At 39.8% G+C, this 18,386-nt stretch overlaps 1 protein-coding gene across 1 annotated transcript in view; it reads left to right on the top strand.

Annotated features, from left to right (window-relative positions):
• The first annotated feature begins 5,089 nt into the window (after positions 1 to 5,089).
• Positions 5,090 to 18,386, top strand: part of skap2 (src kinase associated phosphoprotein 2) — a 15,928-nt gene continuing 2,631 nt past the window's right edge. Inside the window, exons 1-11 of the mRNA XM_043261174.1 lie at positions 5,090 to 5,247; positions 5,946 to 6,051; positions 6,144 to 6,169; positions 7,519 to 7,617; positions 9,958 to 10,038; positions 10,118 to 10,201; positions 10,297 to 10,421; positions 10,513 to 10,576; positions 10,663 to 10,776; positions 11,477 to 11,554; positions 13,823 to 13,938. Of these exons, the coding sequence (XP_043117109.1) occupies positions 5,208 to 5,247; positions 5,946 to 6,051; positions 6,144 to 6,169; positions 7,519 to 7,617; positions 9,958 to 10,038; positions 10,118 to 10,201; positions 10,297 to 10,421; positions 10,513 to 10,576; positions 10,663 to 10,776; positions 11,477 to 11,554; positions 13,823 to 13,938 (933 nt within the window). The 5' untranslated portion in view covers positions 5,090 to 5,207. The remainder of the gene's footprint in view (positions 5,248 to 5,945; positions 6,052 to 6,143; positions 6,170 to 7,518; positions 7,618 to 9,957; positions 10,039 to 10,117; positions 10,202 to 10,296; positions 10,422 to 10,512; positions 10,577 to 10,662; positions 10,777 to 11,476; positions 11,555 to 13,822; positions 13,939 to 18,386) is intronic.

Below are 18,386 nucleotides of genomic sequence, written 5' to 3'. Positions count from 1 at the left end.
CAGATACGCATAAGGCCACCAAACGTATGTTTGTAATCGCTAATTAAAATATCAGTTATGCTGAAAACTATTTGTGCGCAAAATTAATACGCGGTTAGGTGTGTAATTGCGCGTTACGTTCTTTTTATTAATCTTTGTTGATTTCCCCGCAGCCTAGTTGGCGTTAAATTTAGATTTTTTAAAAAAACAGTATGAAACGAACCCGTGGGAAGTTTTGGATGCCATCAAATTTGTAGACTAAAACAGAAAGCCCCGAGAAGGAGATTGATGACTTGATGCCGCGTACACAAATAAGTCCCTTACTGTATCTGACGACACAGGGAGTCTCCCGGCCAAGAGTTGTAACGTTTTGGAGTTCAGCAATTAAATTTTATTGCCTATTAAACCTTCGACAGGGGGTTGGTGTTGAGGCAGCACTCCGCGTAATTCAATCTGCCGCTGAGAATGAGAAGGGAATTCAACACATTTTTAACATGAATTATTTAGTTTATATAATTTATTATAATTATCAGCTTATCCGCAGTTTACAGATTTAGTTCACCTTTGATGAACGCGTGCGTCTAACGGTGTTGCGATCTGACAGCATGCACTAAAACTTAATTCTGTTCGGTTTTTGTTAATATCAATATCTAGCTATACGTTGAAATTCGAAATAGCCCGATATCTGAATGAACAGCTAACAAACAAACACATTTGATTACCTCGGCCTGCTCTCCCAAGATCTGAACTCTGTGGACATGTGTGTCCTCTTGGACTAACTCGACTGATACCCGCTCTTTTTCACAGTCTTAAAACATCTCTTTTTAAAATCTATTTAGATAAGCCATGTTCTTGACAAACCTTTTGCAAGCCGATCAACGCCTGTTTTAAAGCATTTGCGCTTAACAGGCGCATTTGTATTAAAAAAAATAATATTATTTAGCATTTTACTCATATTATTATATATATTGATTTTCAACAGTATTTTGACACTGATCCTTGTCCACAAATAATTACAAAATAAAATAGTTTCACCATCATTAGTTATTAGCACACCCGTGGCTAGTTTATCGAGTTAATTATTTTGACTCGAGCCACGCTGCGCGGCCTACTTTACGAAGCGCACGCTGTAGAAAATTCTACTCTAAGGTTATCGATCCCAAAACCGGATTTATAAAAGACGACTTCTGCGGTGCGTCGAGAAGAGCAGTCTGTGAGAGCTAGCCTCGGAGAAATCTAGCTAGGATCATTTCCAAACATCTGACGCCACGTTGCAATCGCCGCGCAAGTGTTGAAATGGAAATGAGGCCTAGCGGCCAAGAGCTCGCGCCGCGGAGGCGTTTGTTACAGACGCGGAATGATCCCAGTCCCTGCGTTAGATCGGGCTAACTTTACACCCACACGACGCAGGATCCATACTCTATAACCACCGCAGACCTATTAACGTAGTTGCAACTTTAAAGGTGGTACGAGGGCTATTCGGTTATTATTAAAGCGGTTTTTAAATCCGTTTGGTTTGTTGTGTTATTTAGAATTTTCAGTCACGCAAAAAAAAAAACGTGTACAGAAAAGCCCATTTATCGCATTTTTACGAAACAAAGCTCGAAATGTCGAAAAAGGCGTTGCGCCAAATCGAGGCTGAACAAATAGTTTGACTGACGTCCTTTGACGAAAACAAACACGTGATCGGCATTCTTTAACCAGGTTAGGGAGATTTGGCACAAAGAAGTGATCGACAACCGACTAGCCACTCTCCTTCAGGCAACTTTTTACATGCTGCACATATACATTTTTGGAAGTCAGGTTACCACTTCTGAGGCAGCGCCCCATTTCTAAAGCTCTGGTTGTAAAATAGAAATCTGGATAAACCAAATGTGCCTTTCCGTAGTAATTATGCATCATAATAACTCACCAGTCATTACTAGGACCTGGGCACCCATGCAGATGCATTTGTTAAAAAATGTTATTGCACGGGCGCTTTAAGTATAATTATCTGCTTACTTATTAAAGACTGCTATAAAGTTTGACAGTCTCATAACTTTCATGATCCCACCCAAATTGAACAATCAACTTGGCCTTAATGCAAACTGATGCGAATCCATTTGGTATGCATAATATGCACATGTAATTGGAGGCTCCTGCAACAATGTTATTTTCTCAAGTGTTTTGCAGCCTAAGTTTATGGCTTTGGTTAGGGAGCCTGACATATTTTTGGTCATCCCGGCATCTTCAAGGATCGATGAACAATCCTGTGCAAAGTAAAATTCCTATCCCGAGAGCTATAAAATGCTTAAGAGGAAAGGCCTGTGCACTGTTATACCACTGATTCAGTCTGTAATGTCTATGCAGGCATTTAAAGTCAGTGCAGTCAGCCTTCAACTGGTTTCCATGGAAACCTTGCATTTAATCTTGGTGGTCCCTTTTGTCATTCCTATGCAGGTGGGCTTCATGCAAATATTCAGAGGGTAGAGTGAAATTAGAGCAGAAACATTGACATAAACTGCAAGATGCATAAAAAATGTAAACCGTATATATGATTTTTCACTCAAAAAATACAATCTGTTACCATTTACCCACCCACAAGTACTGACTCTGTGAAAAACAAAAGAAGATATTTTTAAAAATGTTGTTTAGGACTCCACTGATTTTCACTGTATAGACAAAAACATAGTCTTTCTGTGTTCTTCTCAAAAGGAAAAAAAAAAGTCTTTAGGGTATAGAATGGCACGAGGGTACATAAATTACGACAGAATTTTCATTTTTGAAATATCTCTTTAAAGGTTTAAACCTTTTAAGGATCTGAATCAAACAGAACGGCCCGAGTAGAAGGCCGACCACAGCAACACCGCAGAATACAAATGAACAAATTAGCTCTATGAAGCATGATATTATCTCATAGATCATGTTTATGGAATTCCTGAGGTACGCAATTATTCTTCTTCTAGTTGCACTTACGTGGTCTGCTTCTTAAACATCTCTTTTCATCAAACGTAAAGTGTTTTTTTTTTCTCTTGCGGCTGCAACCGAGGCTTCACTGTGTAATGCGGAATCAAGTGACTAGCACAAGTTTACTGAGAAACGCTGCAAAAGCGTCACGAATATGCCTACGGTAATTAATAATCGAAGAACCAAATCACCGGCAAAGAGAAACACAGGCACAGCGGTTACCTATGCACACTTATGATTGATGCGTTCTTTTGTTGATTAGACATTACAGATTAACTCAAGGTCCAGGACCAAAGGAGCCCGGACTGTTTTTTTTTTCTCTCCAGAAACAGGTGGTGAAAGTGGTGTCAAAAGACAGTTTAAATGTTTAAATGTAAGCTAATTCTAAGTCTTTTAAAAACAACACCTGAGCGGCCTAATCCCTCAAAGGCCAAGGGGCAAAAACACCATCTCATCCATCACGAAGTTGAACTTCACAGATACCCCTGCACCCTACAGGCAGTGCGAATTACAGTGGCAAGAGCGTGCCCCTCAGATGTTCTTCTCTCATGTTCGGAGGCTGTTCAGGTGGTCTGATTCAGATATGACTTACCTGTCACATGTCACAGCGTTTGCCGGTGACCTCACCCATCTCAGGTATGTTTTCAAGTCTAATATGTCTTCACGTAGCTGCCGTGAACCTCACATGTCAGTATTGTTTTGGGCCAACAAAGCAATTCTTCTCTACCGGCTCTCTGAAAGAAAACCAAAAGCAAAGGAAAATGTTACAGGCTCATGTCACAAGGCTCCGAAGGAAAAAAAAAGGAACGATTCAGAACGTGGCAGTCAGTGGTTTTCGTACGCACAAGCATGACAGTGTTGGCCACCACAGAGTCATGTCGACCGAAAATGATTCAAACATCGTTTTGCCCCAGAGAGAACAACAAAGCGTAGTGCTAAAGTCTGGGATGAAGAGAAGTACAATGTGTCTAACCTAATAAAAATGATGCTCGGTGCTTAATGATGATACTGATGTAAAACTGCATTAAAAAGCTCTCACGCATTCCTCCCTTTGTGGGTCGGGGCCAGAAGCTGAGACGTGTGAACTGAGGTGAGTCCAGATCAAACAGGCTCGGCTGAGGAGCATGAGATATGGAGCTGCTCCCCTCTCCTTCAAAAGGTCAAAGGGCACTTCACCTCTCTTTCCCCCTCCACACCAGATGGATCTGTGGCCAGGTCAAATGAGGTTCAAGCAGTGCTCAAGCCGAGCGTACAAGCAAGGCAGGATGTCAGTGTTGAATATCAGCCAATGCTTTCATAAATTAAAATGTACCTTTTACTGTTTAATTCATGAACAGCCGCATTTGCTCGTGTGCGTGAATACATCACAACTAGGCTTGTTCGCAAAATATGGATCCGATTGTAATTAGCCGTATTACTTACCTACTTAAATATTTTGGACTCAAAAAAACAAATTTCGCTCCTTATTTTCTAGGAGAGGCATTTTGAGGAGGTGATAGAGTGCAGGTCTCCTGGCAGGGATCTGTTCTCTCCGGTAATCTCTGTGAAGCAGCAGAGGAGCGCAGAGAGAGCGCACCGAGCCAGATGGAGATGGATAGCTATGTGTTTTCCTATGAAAGCTGTGCATCACCCCCATTCTTCACCTGTCTCCCTCCTCAGGATAAGTGGGCCCCACTCCAAACAGCAGGCCCATCTAAAAGGGCAGAAAGGTCCTTAGATCCTCTCACTAAAATCCTCTAATGCACCAGTAGTGAATATAAGCATTACAGAGGGTATATATATATATATATATATATATATATATATATATATATATATATATATATATATATATATATATATATATATATATAAACTTAACACAGTCTGGAAATGAGGATTGTCTCTTTTGGCTAAGGAAGTAATGGAGCTGCTTCTTGTTTTAGATTCAGATTAGATTACATCATATGGGCACGCTGTATCTTTCCCATTTCCGCTCTCATGCTAATAAAAACACAAAATGTAAATGTTATCACAGCGAAAGAGAATAATGCAATAAAACGACGACGTAAAGTGTATCATTCCTGTCAAATCGTGCACGTAAAGCTGGATGAGGAAACGCGTGATTCCCCAGTGCACTTTAGTCAAACGCTTCTGCTCCGGAGCAGGCGTGATGAATAACATACTGTCTAATTTGAATAGTGGTTTCTGCAGGGCAGGCTATTGCTTCTTCCGTATTTCACAGTCCACTAGCAACTTCCGTGTTTCGAAGGCTATCTAGCTGGGTCAAGCGGTTCATCACAATGAGGTCCATCCCGGAAGACTTAACGACGCTCATTTCAGGTACAATCGCGACATTTTATAATAACAGTCAATAAAGCGCACGTTTAGGTCAGAGTGTGTTTTTTCCCCTTCAGTCATACACTCTTGCATTTATTCCTGTCCACGCTTTTCACGGCTGAAAAGAGGAAGTTTAGTTCACCGACAAACTTTGAGGATTTCCCTGTAACTTCGAGCATAAAGTGGTCGTTGTTTACTTTTTTCTAAAGACGAAGCTGGGGGTGAATACTGGTTTTGTGTTTATTTTAAAGCGTTGCTTTAAATACCAAGTCAGCAAAAGGTATGGAAGTAGATCGTTTATGTTGTTGAGATTCAACTAAATAATTTTTTTTTCTTTTTCTTGTGAAGTTTTCCTTAAGTTTGAGTCCTAACATACCTGACTTGAACACCGTAACGTTGAGATAATAGCCAGCTAACGTTATGCTAATTAGATGGAGCAGTTATTAGCTGGCTGACCAGCCGCAATGTTACAAAAACCAGGTTGATGGTAGTTGTTTCTGGCCAAAGACAAGTGTTAAGATGCATTTTCCAGCAGGGATGCAGACTTGCCAGTGAAATAATCACAGTGTCATTAGACTGGAATAGTCGAAAGTCATGTTCCTCAAACACGAAGTGCACCTGTTTGCATAAACCTTGGCTGCTCGGGTTGAGGAATTTGAAGAAAAGAAGCTACGCCTTTAAAACCGTGTCTGTTTTTTTAGATCTGGAAAGTTTTTTAACCGACGTCCTTAAAGGGGAGAACTTGAGCAAGAAAGCAAAAGAGAAAAAGGACGCCTTTATCAAGCGCATTAAAGATGTGAAAACGAGGTACGGCGGAACGCACTCATAGCTGTATCCCGATATGTTTGTGACTCTGTGCTGATGAAGTATTCAACAAATCCAAATTGTTTGTTTTCCAGCTACTCTCAAGAATTCAAGGACAAACGTGAGTATTGACGTTTGCTCGTGTTTCGTGCGCGTGTCTGGGGAAGGGGCTAGAACTCAAGCGTGGAGAAGTAAACGAGTGCTTCCCCGCTGCTCTGGAGGCTAGCGTGGGCTTCGGTGTGCCTTCTCCACCATAGTTAGCATTCATTCTGAGTATGAAAACTTGACGTGTAAACATATACAACACACACACACACTGTTTCTTTTGTAATGGGACAGAAAAATAGCTTTAGAAAAATGACCTTTAAGTCGCTACATAGCTGTTCACAGATCAGTGTTGTGTTTCCTACTACAGATTGAAGGTTGGGAGGTTGGTATACACACCACTACCACATCACAGTGTCAACAGGAAGTTGTTTACTCAAATTCATAAAGAATGCCATGCTAATTATATTGCGAGGGAATGCGATTCTAACTGGCTGTGGTGTTACAGGAGATGTTTATTGTGGATACGAAAGCAATATTTCAGCCAAAATACAAATTTGCTGAAAATGTATTCATTCTTAGGGCATCCAAACTGAGCTTGTTTGTTCATCAGAACGGATTTGTTTAGTTTAGACTTGCATCAGCCGCTCACCAACGAATGTTACTCCGCGGTGAATGGGTGCCATTAGAGCGAGAGCTGATAAAAACCTCACAATAATCCACAAGTAATCGATGCCAAGGCAGAAGTTTTATTTCAAACTGCTGCTTTGGTCATACTATTCCTAAGACTTTGTTCCAGTAAAAAAAGCCAAAATTGGTATGTTATGAAATTCCAATAAAAACAGCCCTAAGCTGTTCTAAACTCGAGCTCTAGATGTGAGGAGATGACAGGTGAAAGACTTTTACCACTTGAGGAAGCGATGTTATGGATTATGGGCTATCATGGAGTATTTTTTATTTTTTTACCAAAAGGTGGTAAATTTTTCATCTTTTTATTTCACAAGCTGTTAATTAATGGACTGAAGTTGTGTGGATTATTGTCAGTTGAACTCTCCTTCTGATGATTGACCGCAGCGGATCCATTGGTGAACAAGTAATGCAATGCTGCGTCTCCAAATCTGTTCTGACGAGGAAACAAACTCATATACATATTGACTTGCACATTTCCAGCATATAATTTTTTGGGGGGGTGACCTTTGATATCCCAAAGTGAGCACTGCTCAAAGTTCTCTTCAACTGGAGACCACTGGTTCAAAAATGCTTGACCTCCCAGGCACCGTTTTCCAACTCCTGTGCAGTCAGGTATCATGTCTGCCAGCAACATACATAATATCTGAATCGCACAGTCTTAATGTGTCTCGCTGGTGGACGTTGTGTCCCAAATGTGTCCCTTTTGAGAACGCTGATGAAGACTCCGTTGTGTAGGAGACGAGGAGTTGCCAGAGCCTGACGAAGCAGACACCAACGACGGAGGATCGCTGCAGTCAGAGCAGACTGACAGAGATGAGGAAAGCGCTTATGACGGTGAGTGGAAAACCGTGTGATTTATTTAAGTGTTACCGGAGAAGAAAAGCACGGATCGTCTGCGGTTGTTTTAGGAGAACTTGTGGCACAGGAATGTCACGCGACATTGTTCAGTACCCTTGAATCCTCTCTCGAAAGTCAAAAGAAAAGTTTGTAATTGTGAGTATAATGAAAGAATCACTGCAATCAGTTCTGTACGCGGGACACATGCACAGAATTCACATAAATTAAGAAAAAGCATTTCTCCCTCCGCTTATGAATGAATCACTTATCATCTTTTCTGCAGCCTCAGCTGTCATAACACAGTATCGTCGTGGCAGTCCTTTGTCATGTCCTGTCTAGAATTTTTTTAGTAGTGGTAGAAGAACACAAAAGCTGAATGAGGTGCTTGAAAGACTGATGTAACCCGGCAACAGGCTCAGGAACGGTTTGAAGGCACAGACGTCAAGGGTTTAGCTATCTTTTGTCTCTGAGCAAATGGTTTATGGTCTGCAGCCCAGACAATGCCGCCCACAGCCAATGTCAATTCAGGCTTCTGTTTTATTAGCATCTGCTTAATGAATGCTATTGGTAGAATTTACACTTAAGGAAATCCAGTTCATCTGTCTGATCGCCGCATTCGGAAACGTGCATAATCAGCAGGGTAGGATGCAGGCCGAGAGTGGTTTGTGTGTATGTATAGGGTAGGAAGAGGTTTACTGCTGCAGCGCAGTCGTGTGTTTTATAGGTCCTTTTGCCCTGCGCTTGCCAGAGAGAACAGCTGTTTAGCTCCGAGATGGGATTGAAGCCTGTTAGTGCGCACTGCGGAGCCTAGGCGAATCAAAACGGCATTTGGAAACTGACCAAAAAGTTATTTGAGATTATTTGTTTTGGACAAATGTACTAGAGCAAGTGAAGTTATGAGCCCGTGCGACCGTAGTGCCGCCGTTTGATTAAAGACGAGGAGTTTATCATGTTATGTGAGATGTTGTTTTCATGAAAAAAGGAACTCAAAACAGACAGGTTTCCCCTCTGTCACGGTGTGCTCTATTTATATGTTCAGCACATTAAAAGGAAGCTCTTTTTATAGCGGAAGGTGAATGGAGTTGACGCTGATTATTTACAGCCTTTTGTGACCGCATTTGCTACTTTTGAAGTTAGCATTGCAACATGGATAAATATCATTTCACAGTACATATGTTTAGTCTTTCGCGTAACATTACCATTCAAATGCTTGTAATCATTATTATTAAAGAAATGAAGACTCTTTTGTCAGGACAGGTTGAGCAGAAATGGCAGTAAAGACTTTATATTTTAAAGATTTATGTTTCAAATAAATGCTGTTTTTCATGCTTTATATTCATCAAAGAACACTGCATATCAGTTTCCAAACTGTTCCACACATTAAGAAGCACAAAGTAAAAAAAAGTAAAAAGTGCGGTTTCTTCATTATTATTATTAAATCAGCATATTAAAACAATATTTTAAGGGCTGAAAAGGCTTGGCAGCTTAAAATGGAGCTTTTCTTGTCATGAAGAAAAAAAATGAAAATATTAAAATAGAAAAACAGCTGTTGTAAATTGCAATAATATTTCTGAATATTGACATTTTTGATAGTTTACTTTTTAATAGATACACGCAGCCTTGGCTAATAACAAATCTTTCAACAGTAGTAAATATAAAATATGTAATTTATTTAATTGTATTAATTATTTCAAATTTTCACTAAGGAAGATGCAAAAAAAGTGATGCTCTGTGCCAACGGTTTTGTATTATTCCAAAATGTCACCGTTTTAAATTGTTTTGCCAGCGTTTGCTCTGAAAGACAGCATGATTTATGATTTTTCAGCTAGCGCTTCTACCAGACATTTTCTACCAGATTTAAGAAAAATACGTTCCGACTCTGAGGGTGTTCAGTTTGCTTTTCACAGTCAGCGTGTGTCATGCTCCCTTGACGGCACTTTATACATAATGGCAAACATTCCACAATTGCCTGTGTCATTCATAACACAGCTCTGCTCACTCACACACAGTCAGCGATGCAATGGCAGTGTGTACACAAGAGAAGGGAGGGCAGTGTAAACGGGAGGGGAGGTTTGCTTTGAAAACAGACCATGCATCTGTTTCACATACTGCTGTACCTGACAGTTCGGTGCATGAAACTCTATCCAGGTTTTAATCTCTGCTAACTTTAGTCTGGCTTGATGTCAATCTTTGGTTTTTAAACCTAAAGGCGTGATGGTATAGCTTTTTGGCTGCTTTTAGCAAATGTGCTGTGAAGGCTGGTGCTCCTCTTTGGGGAGTCTTCACCAGCACAGTTATATAAAAGTAAAACTAAAATTTTCTGTTTATTGAAATCAGGAGTTCAACAGTCTCCTCCGGTGGCAGCTCAGGACCTTCAGTCCATTTTAAAGAGTGGCTATCTGGAGAAGCGCAGAAAGGGTAGGCTACTGTATTCACTAACAGGTTGCTTATCAGAAATATAAATAATAATAATAACCTCCCCTTCAATTTCCTATAGATCACAGCTTCTTTGGAAATGAATGGCAGAAGAGATGGTGTGCTTTAAGCAACAATATATTCTACTACTACGGCAGTGAGAAAGGTGGGAAAGCTACTGTTTTTGTTGTCACCAGTTAATGCAGTCCTGAATTCAGTTTCTTTCTTTCTGACATTGGATCATTTAATAATCTTCACTAGATAAACAGCAGAAGGGAGAGTTTAATATTGTCGGGTACACAGTCAAAATGAACAACACCCTGCGGAAAGACGCAAAGCGGGATTGTTGCTTTGAGATCTCCGCTCCAGACAAGCGTGTATATCAGGTTGGTTACCTCTAATAACATTCAAAGATGCAGTGTTTATTCATATCCTAAGATCATTATCACTCACATTATCGCTACCTTTTTGCTGCAGTTCTGCGCTGCATCTGAGAAAGATGCAAAAGAGTGGGTGGAGCACATTGACTTTCTGATTAAAGGTAGGACTCACAGCTATCACTCTCTTAACACGGCTTAGCAGGTTATGAACAAATGCATTATGTTTTGCATGTGTTTTCACTATCAGACATGGGTGGAGTCATTCCTGAAGATGAAGAAGAGTATGATGACTGCTTACCTATGAACCAAACAGCCAGCCATCCTGCACCTATTGATGATGACATTTATGAAGAACTCCCAGGTTTGCAACACAGTTTCTTATTTTTTTATATATATATATATATATATATATATATATATATATATATATATATATAGTGCTGTCAAACAATTCATTGCTATTAGCCAAATCCTAAATAAAGGTTTTTGTTTACAAAATAAAAATGATGCATAAATAAACACACACACATGCATTCATATTTTTATATATTCAATATTTATTTATAATATTTATTTCTTCATATAAATGTAAATACTTTATAATATATATGTAATATATATATATATATAGATATGCATGCACGTATGTGTGTTCATGTATTTCTGTATACATAATAAATATACATAGCACACACATATATACCATTTAAACAAAACCTTTTATTTTGGATGTGATTAATTGCGATTTATCGTTTGACAGCACTATATTATTATCTGTTATGTTATGTTGTGTTGTGTTGTGTTATGTTACATTGTATTATTATATTATATTGTCCATCAGTTCTCCTATGTAGGGCTGTGGGGATGCCAATGTATTGTATATCTGATTTTATGTTATTTGATCTTATTCACTTCTGATGTTGCTAATCAGTTATTGTCATATACAACCCCCTGGTTCCTGTATGTATTGTGGTGGAAAATTGCTACAGAAAATCTGAATTAGTTGTATTCCTCTACTCTCTGACTGGCACATCTATTCTGTCTCTCTCTCTCTCTCTTAGAGGAAGATACACCCCAACCTGTTAAACCAGCAGTGACCCTGGCCAGCAAACCCCCATCACCATCTACCCCTGTGACAGGTAATTACCACTAGGTCACCAGGACTGTCCATCCCCTCTCTGGCCTACTGTCCCATAACACCACACTGACTCCCAGATCTGCCTGGGTGGTTATCATTTGTCTGTCCAACTTTTTTTTTTTATCTTAAATGGGCAGGAGGGATGAGGTCTTGAAATGAAAACAAAATATAGAATGTGGAAAAGAAGCATTGCTTTGGGTTTGGGAGATTAGCCGGTGAAGTCACACCGATGACAGGAGCAGGAATTTAGTCCGGACCACAGGAAGGGCCTTCAGGAAGAAACCTGGAATTTTTTTACGCTGTTTATTATTTGCAAAGATACTTAATTTAGCAGATTTGTGTTTAACGGTAAGACGAACCCTAAACAATGCTCTTGCCATCATCTCGGTCATTATGTTAAAAAGCAAGATTGATTTTTCTGTGTCTGTGTGGGAAAGCCTGTATCCTGCCGGGCTGTTGGGCACTGGGCAGGGGTTGGTAGGCTCTGGCAGGAAGCTGACTCCATTGGTGCACTGTGGCCCACCATGGCCCTCTGCTCCAGGCTCACAGCACAGGAAGTCCTGCTGACAGAAGCGATGGCTGAGGCAGGATCTTGTGACAGATGCTCAGAGGAGGAGGCCAGCTAGAGCACTAGCGAGAGCCATAATGGAGGGGGATAATACCAGCTTCACAGACCCTGGAAAGCAAGATTCCTTGTTAGTGTTTGTTGTCATTTTATTTTTGATCATGTCTGTTTTGAATAATGTTTTAAAATCACGCAAGTGAATGCAATGGGGCTGATTCCAGACCAGTGCAGCAGGTGTGCTGCTAATGCCTGACTGTTTTAGGATGCAGCCCTGAATGCAACCTTAAAGCGGCAGCGGGTAAGGTTATATTTAGAAAATAATTAAAATAATCCGCCAAATCAGCAAAAGTGGGAATCTGCCAGCAACAATGTCTGTGTGGTGTTTGAATAGAAAATGGAGATTAGTAAATATATTGTGAATATGAATAAATGCTTGAAACTGAGAGCCAAGAGCAAGGGGCAGGTTAAATGTAAACCAATAGCACTGTTTTTTTGAGATAGAAAATTAATGTTCTTTAGAAAGTGACTGCAACTTTGCTGAAGATTATAAAAAAAAATCAAAAGCTTTGAAAAAAAGGCTTGTAGTACAAGTTATTTACAACAGCGAGGAGCCTTTCATTAGAGAGTTCTTCAGTATGCGTCACAAATGGCCAGAGACACAGTTCAGCAATTTATACTTTCTACTGCCCACTAGTGGATCTTTCTGAGCCAGAAAAACACTGAGGTCTTCAAGCAAGAACCCAGGGGCGCCACTATGGTCCTTAGCCAAGCCCTTGGAATCATCCTAAGCTAAAACTTCCCCGTTAGGTCGCCCAGCAAGAACCCCTTGGTGGATAAAGAAACTTAGCAGGGCCATGATTGTTTGTGGATAGTTGCATATTTGTGTATTTACATATAGTTTTTATAATGCTTAAATCGTAAAGCCACTAAAAATAATGAATGAATATTAATCAAATCATATACGTGCATTACATTTTAACTTGGCTGAAAACATTTAGGTGAACCTTAGTTTTGGTTAAAACAAACTTGAAATTGTATTTGTGTTTTTGTCTTTTTGCAAAACATTTTTTGAGATCAAACAATAATCGTTGTAAATTAAATTAAATTGATCCAAAGTGACAATAAAGACATACATATAATGTTAGAAAAGATTGCTATTTCAAATAAATGTTGTTCTTTTGAAAATTCTTTACAACAAAGAATTAATCAAAGTTTCCACAAAATTATCTGCTCAACGTTAATAATAAAAAAATATATATTTTTGAGCACCGAGAATATTAGAATGATTTCTGAAAAGACTGAAGACTGGAGTAAAGATGCTGAAAATTCAGCATTGCCAACACAGGAATATATATATATTTTTTTACATTTTACTGAAAACTGTTATTTTGAAACAGTACTACTATTTCACATCGTTAGCAGTATTTTTGATCAAATAAATGCATCCTTGGTAAGAAACCAAACTTGTGAATGCTACATACATTGAGAGTTCAGAGACCAAACCAACAACTTAACGATCCCCCTCTTTTACAACCCTTCATAAACGTTTAGTGATGCATTCGTTAAGAGTGTATTGAGTTCAGAACGATGCCTTCAAAAACACGTAACGCCATCATAAACGTCCCTTCGCTTCATTCTCTAATAATCCAGTTCTGTTTTCAGCGATTTTTCTATTTAATTGATCCGCTGTCCTCTCCCCCGCAGCAGTGAACAAGAGCACAGACTACGCCAACTACTTCCAGGGCTTGTGGGATTGCGCTGGAGAGCATCCCGACGAGCTGTCCTTCAAGCGAGGAGACACCATCTATATCCTCAGCAAGGTGAGACAAGATGCCACGGCCTGGAAACTTCCAGACTTGCCGCAGTTGTCACAACCCACGTGACGGAGGACAGAAATAACACAGCGTGAGGTAATGTTTATCACCCGGGCCCTCTCAGACGTCAGCAGGAAAAGATGAATTCGCTAAAACATTCAGTTAAATAAATACGCGCTGACGTCTGGATAACACATTTGAGTCGGAAAGGTTAGTTTTGGGGCCTGTTTTTTTGCACGAGTGTGGAAGCGAAGTACACCCTCTCCCCGTGCAACAGTGATGGGATTAGTCCTGTCACAACGGAAACCATTTTAGTGCTCTTGGCCCGGAGCGGAGCAGCCTGGCAGCCAGTGGCATTCTGTCACCTCTCTCCACGTCTGCCCAGTGCGTGCGCTCGTCTCAGAGCTCATTCGCGTGTGGGTATTTCAGCGTTGGAAGACGGCTCGGTGCCATGTTCGGGGCGAGGGCAGCCGTGAGCAGACCTGTAGCGTCTCGGCCAGTCACTATTTATGGCTGTAATGGCGGTCTGTGTTCTCAGGAAGCGCTGAATCCGCCTCTCTATTCGTACCAGGTGCTGCGGAGAAGTGCGTTTGGTTAAAAACTTCCCGTACCTGTCAGCTCCGATGCGTGGGCCGGCTGTGCAGATCTGGGAGCTGCCCGTGGGGTTTGTACCTGGCTAACAGAATTAGCTCGATACCTCTCAGGGCTACTTAAAACAAGGTCAGGCTGCTCCGTTCCCAGAAACAAACTCGGTATCTTGCGGTTTGTCTACTTAGCGCCGTCGCCCTTCAGAGAAAGAACTGGAAAGCTGTCGTGTTTGTGCTTTCTCCTTTAGAAGAGAGGTTTTGAGGTATTGACATTATGCTGGTATTTATGAATACGGCTAGGGAACTTTGTGGGTCAAGGGCGTATTATATAAGTGTCCATGATCTAGTTTAAAGCTAGTGACAAATACTTAGGTTCTTTCTATTTGTGTTGGCTTCATATAGCTTTGTAAGTTTCAATGTGTAGCATATATTCTTTTCCCTTTTACTTGGAGGCAGCTTAATCATTTTTTTTACAGTCACAGACTGGCAGGAGACAAATTAATTAATATTTATAAATTTTTGTTATTAGTTACAAGTAAAAATAATGTATTTTTCTTACAGGTTCAATACATTTGTATACACAGATTATTATCCTCACGGTAAATTATCCTTTATAGATAGATAGATAGGAGGATAACAACATATTTTTAAGGTTAAATGTGATTAATATAAATGTCAAAAATTATTCTTGCGTAGATATCAAGGTCTCTAGGAGTTGCAGCACATGACATTTTACAGCCTGAACTAACCTTGTCTTATCTTTTAAAAACTGAACTGTCATTACTGACCTTGGCACATCGTGAAGATCTGCAGGGCTCCTCTTTGAGATATCTCTTACTGTTCTGTTGCTATCTGCTTGTTGATTGTCTTCGGTTATGGAGAGAAAAGTTTTAAAGACGTTAAGCAGTGAAGACTTTTTTTTTTTTTCTTAATATTTCAAGAAAACTCAAATAATGATTAAGCCAAAGTACTTAAATAGATTTGTTCAATCAAAAATGAAATATTGTAATTTGCTCATCCGTAGTTCTGAACCCGTATCTTATTGAAACATGAGTTGATGTGCGTCAGAATAATATTTATAGCTTTAAGTGTAAGAGAGCGTTATTAGAAATCTTGCCTGACTGACATTTTTAATAAACAAAATTCCATTTTACTGTACATTTTGTTGTTGTTGTTAAACGGAGCATTTTGACTTTCTGCTGCATCTGTTTTAAGCTAAATGAGATTTTCAGGTGACCTGACGGCTTCATCTGAGCTTTCTAGCAGGGTTGAGATGAAAACCCTCCTAAAAAAAAAAGGCCTCGCAATGCCTACAGTGATGTCATCTGCTGTGATCCATTAAGTAATGGTGAAAGTTTAGGTCTCCAGAAGTGATTACACTGGAAAGAAGCTGACACAAAGAACTGCTGAATACAGCTTTCCATAATTCTACCCAATTTATTTATATTCGTTTTACTAGAGACACAGAAATGTGCAGCAGCAAGATAATGTATCTTCAGGAGAAATAGAGATGACATCCCAATTTCACCAGTAGCTAAAAATCCATAATTTGTAATGGATATATAAAGCATGCCAATGGGGAAATTATCTCATTCTGTTAAAAGTCAGCAGGCTGTCAGAAAATGACAGAATATGGTCTGAATGGGATCCAGGGGGAGACTGCGTTTTCCAGAGCAAGTCTGCCATCTAGTGGCTAGAAAGAGTGCGGTGACATTTTTTTTAATAGCCAAAAGAAAATTAGCCTTTTGAAATACACAGTTGTGTTATTTCTTTTAAAATATACATAATCAGAGCCTCTGGATATAGCTATATATGTACATGTATATTTCATATATGCGCTCTTTTTTAAATAAAACAACTTATTAAAAAGGCAGTCTGTTTCAAGTTGGTTGGGATGGAATTGAAATTGTAAAAAGAATAGTGTCAAAAAACAGACAAAAAAAACAACAACGTTAAATTACAGGGCACTTTTTTGAAACAAAAAACCCACACCATTAAATCCCATTTTTATGAAATATGCATGAAATGTATTGCACTGCGTGAAAGAGATAAGCCTAAATCCTGTATGCTGCCGAACAATGCTGGGAAAGTACTGCTCGACACAGTCCAATGAGGCTGTGTCGTATTTGTGCCATTTTATGGGTACTGCGAGGCTTGGTTTACCATGAATATTGCAGGCTCTCTTTTGTAGCGTAGCCCCTTCCCCCTTCCTTCAGCCAGGCTTGTGGATGACCGTAAAGCCGGTGTGGGTTTAGTGTCCAGCTGTGGCTCACAGGCCATTCAGAGCAGTCTGGGGAAGAAGCCAGTGGGGCTATTAGTGGCCTACCTCCTTCCCCTTGGCCATGCAGCAGCTGCAAGTCTAACACCCCCTCCATTTACCCCCCTGTCCAGACCCTCAGCGGCTCTGAAAGGGTATTGACCATCAGACCAGGGGGAGGTGTCAGGGCCCTAAATCACACACACACACACACCACACTCTCTTCTTTTCAAAGCAGGCCAGTGTGTGCTGTAAATGATGCTTGGTCAAAATAGAGCGTCACATGGTCCGTCTGGGGTCTGGGAGCATTGTAAAGGCCCACGCCGTTTCAGTGGCATAATGTGCAGGGTTTAAATTATCCACCTTCAAGATATTTCAGAGGTCATTTTAGTCCGCTAAACTCTAATTTAGGAAGTCTGCGTGACCTTGCACGTCGGCTTCCTTAGATGGCCGCTGGATAGTCGTGTGTGGGCATGTAGGAGGAGTGTGAGGTCTGCATTGCTTTCCCGTTGCAGACTTATTTGTCACCCTCACCTTCTAATCTGACCCTCTTGCACGCTGCACGTATTCGCGCACACACGGCACCAGGCGCTGGGCTGTCAATGAGGTGTGTCTGTATCAAAGGACGGCTACAGGAAGCTTCTGCTTCACCCCTTCACATGTGCACTTCCTGTCTCGTTTCACACAGCCCGGACAACTGCCCTGTTTTTGGCCGCCTGAGGTGTGTGAATCTTGGACTTTAACACGTTTCGCTATATAATGAGATGCATTTTTTTTGTCATTATATTTCACTATATTCAGTATACACGTAAAAATATAGTATAAAAACAAATCATTAAATTTGTTTAAAATGATTAAAAAATGTATTAATAGTTAAGCATCACAAGGAAAAATATTGATTACAAATAATTAAAATGAATTTAAGTGGTTCTCAACCAGGGTATAGCCATGTAACCGTATACACCAACCATAAATATAACCATATTTATTTTTTTTTATTATTATTATTATATATGTGTGTGTGTACAGTGCATATTTATTTTGTGTATATATAAAGACAAACACATACATGATATATTTGAAATATATTGTTTATATTATACCAATATTATTTATGTATATTAAATATATTATAACATATATATTCAATGTTTGTTTTAATAATATAATATGTAATCTAATTGAAAATGCTAATAACACAAAATCAAGGTATGAACTGAAAGTTAATTCATTTAGTTGTTTTTCTTTAAGCACATATGGGTTTTGAAATTTCTGTAATAAATTAATTTCATATATAAATGCTCCCGGTTTCTGTTAAGTCTGAAAACAAGCAGCTTAAAAACACCTGATCTACAGTCCTGACTTTATTACGACATATAAATGGAATATATTTGAAATAATATTCCAAATCTAAGCTTTACAGATAACAAAAGATTTATTGAAATCCACGATCTTTGAGCAAACTTTTTTTCTTTTTGGTCTTGTGAGGAGGACAGTGCACACCGAGGACAGTTGGCGGTGGAGAGACGTGTGTGTGTGTGTGTGTGTCTGCTGCAGCTGTCAGCAGCTGCATAACCAGACCTGTGTTTTATAGACAGATGCGTGCACGC

The sequence above is a fragment of the Puntigrus tetrazona genome, chromosome 16, assembly GCF_018831695.1.
Source record: "Puntigrus tetrazona isolate hp1 chromosome 16, ASM1883169v1, whole genome shotgun sequence".
In the NCBI taxonomy this organism is placed as follows: domain Eukaryota; kingdom Metazoa; phylum Chordata; class Actinopteri; order Cypriniformes; family Cyprinidae; genus Puntigrus; species Puntigrus tetrazona.
The sequence above is the reverse complement of the archived record's forward strand: the minus strand, read 5'-3'. Positions and strand labels throughout refer to the sequence as shown.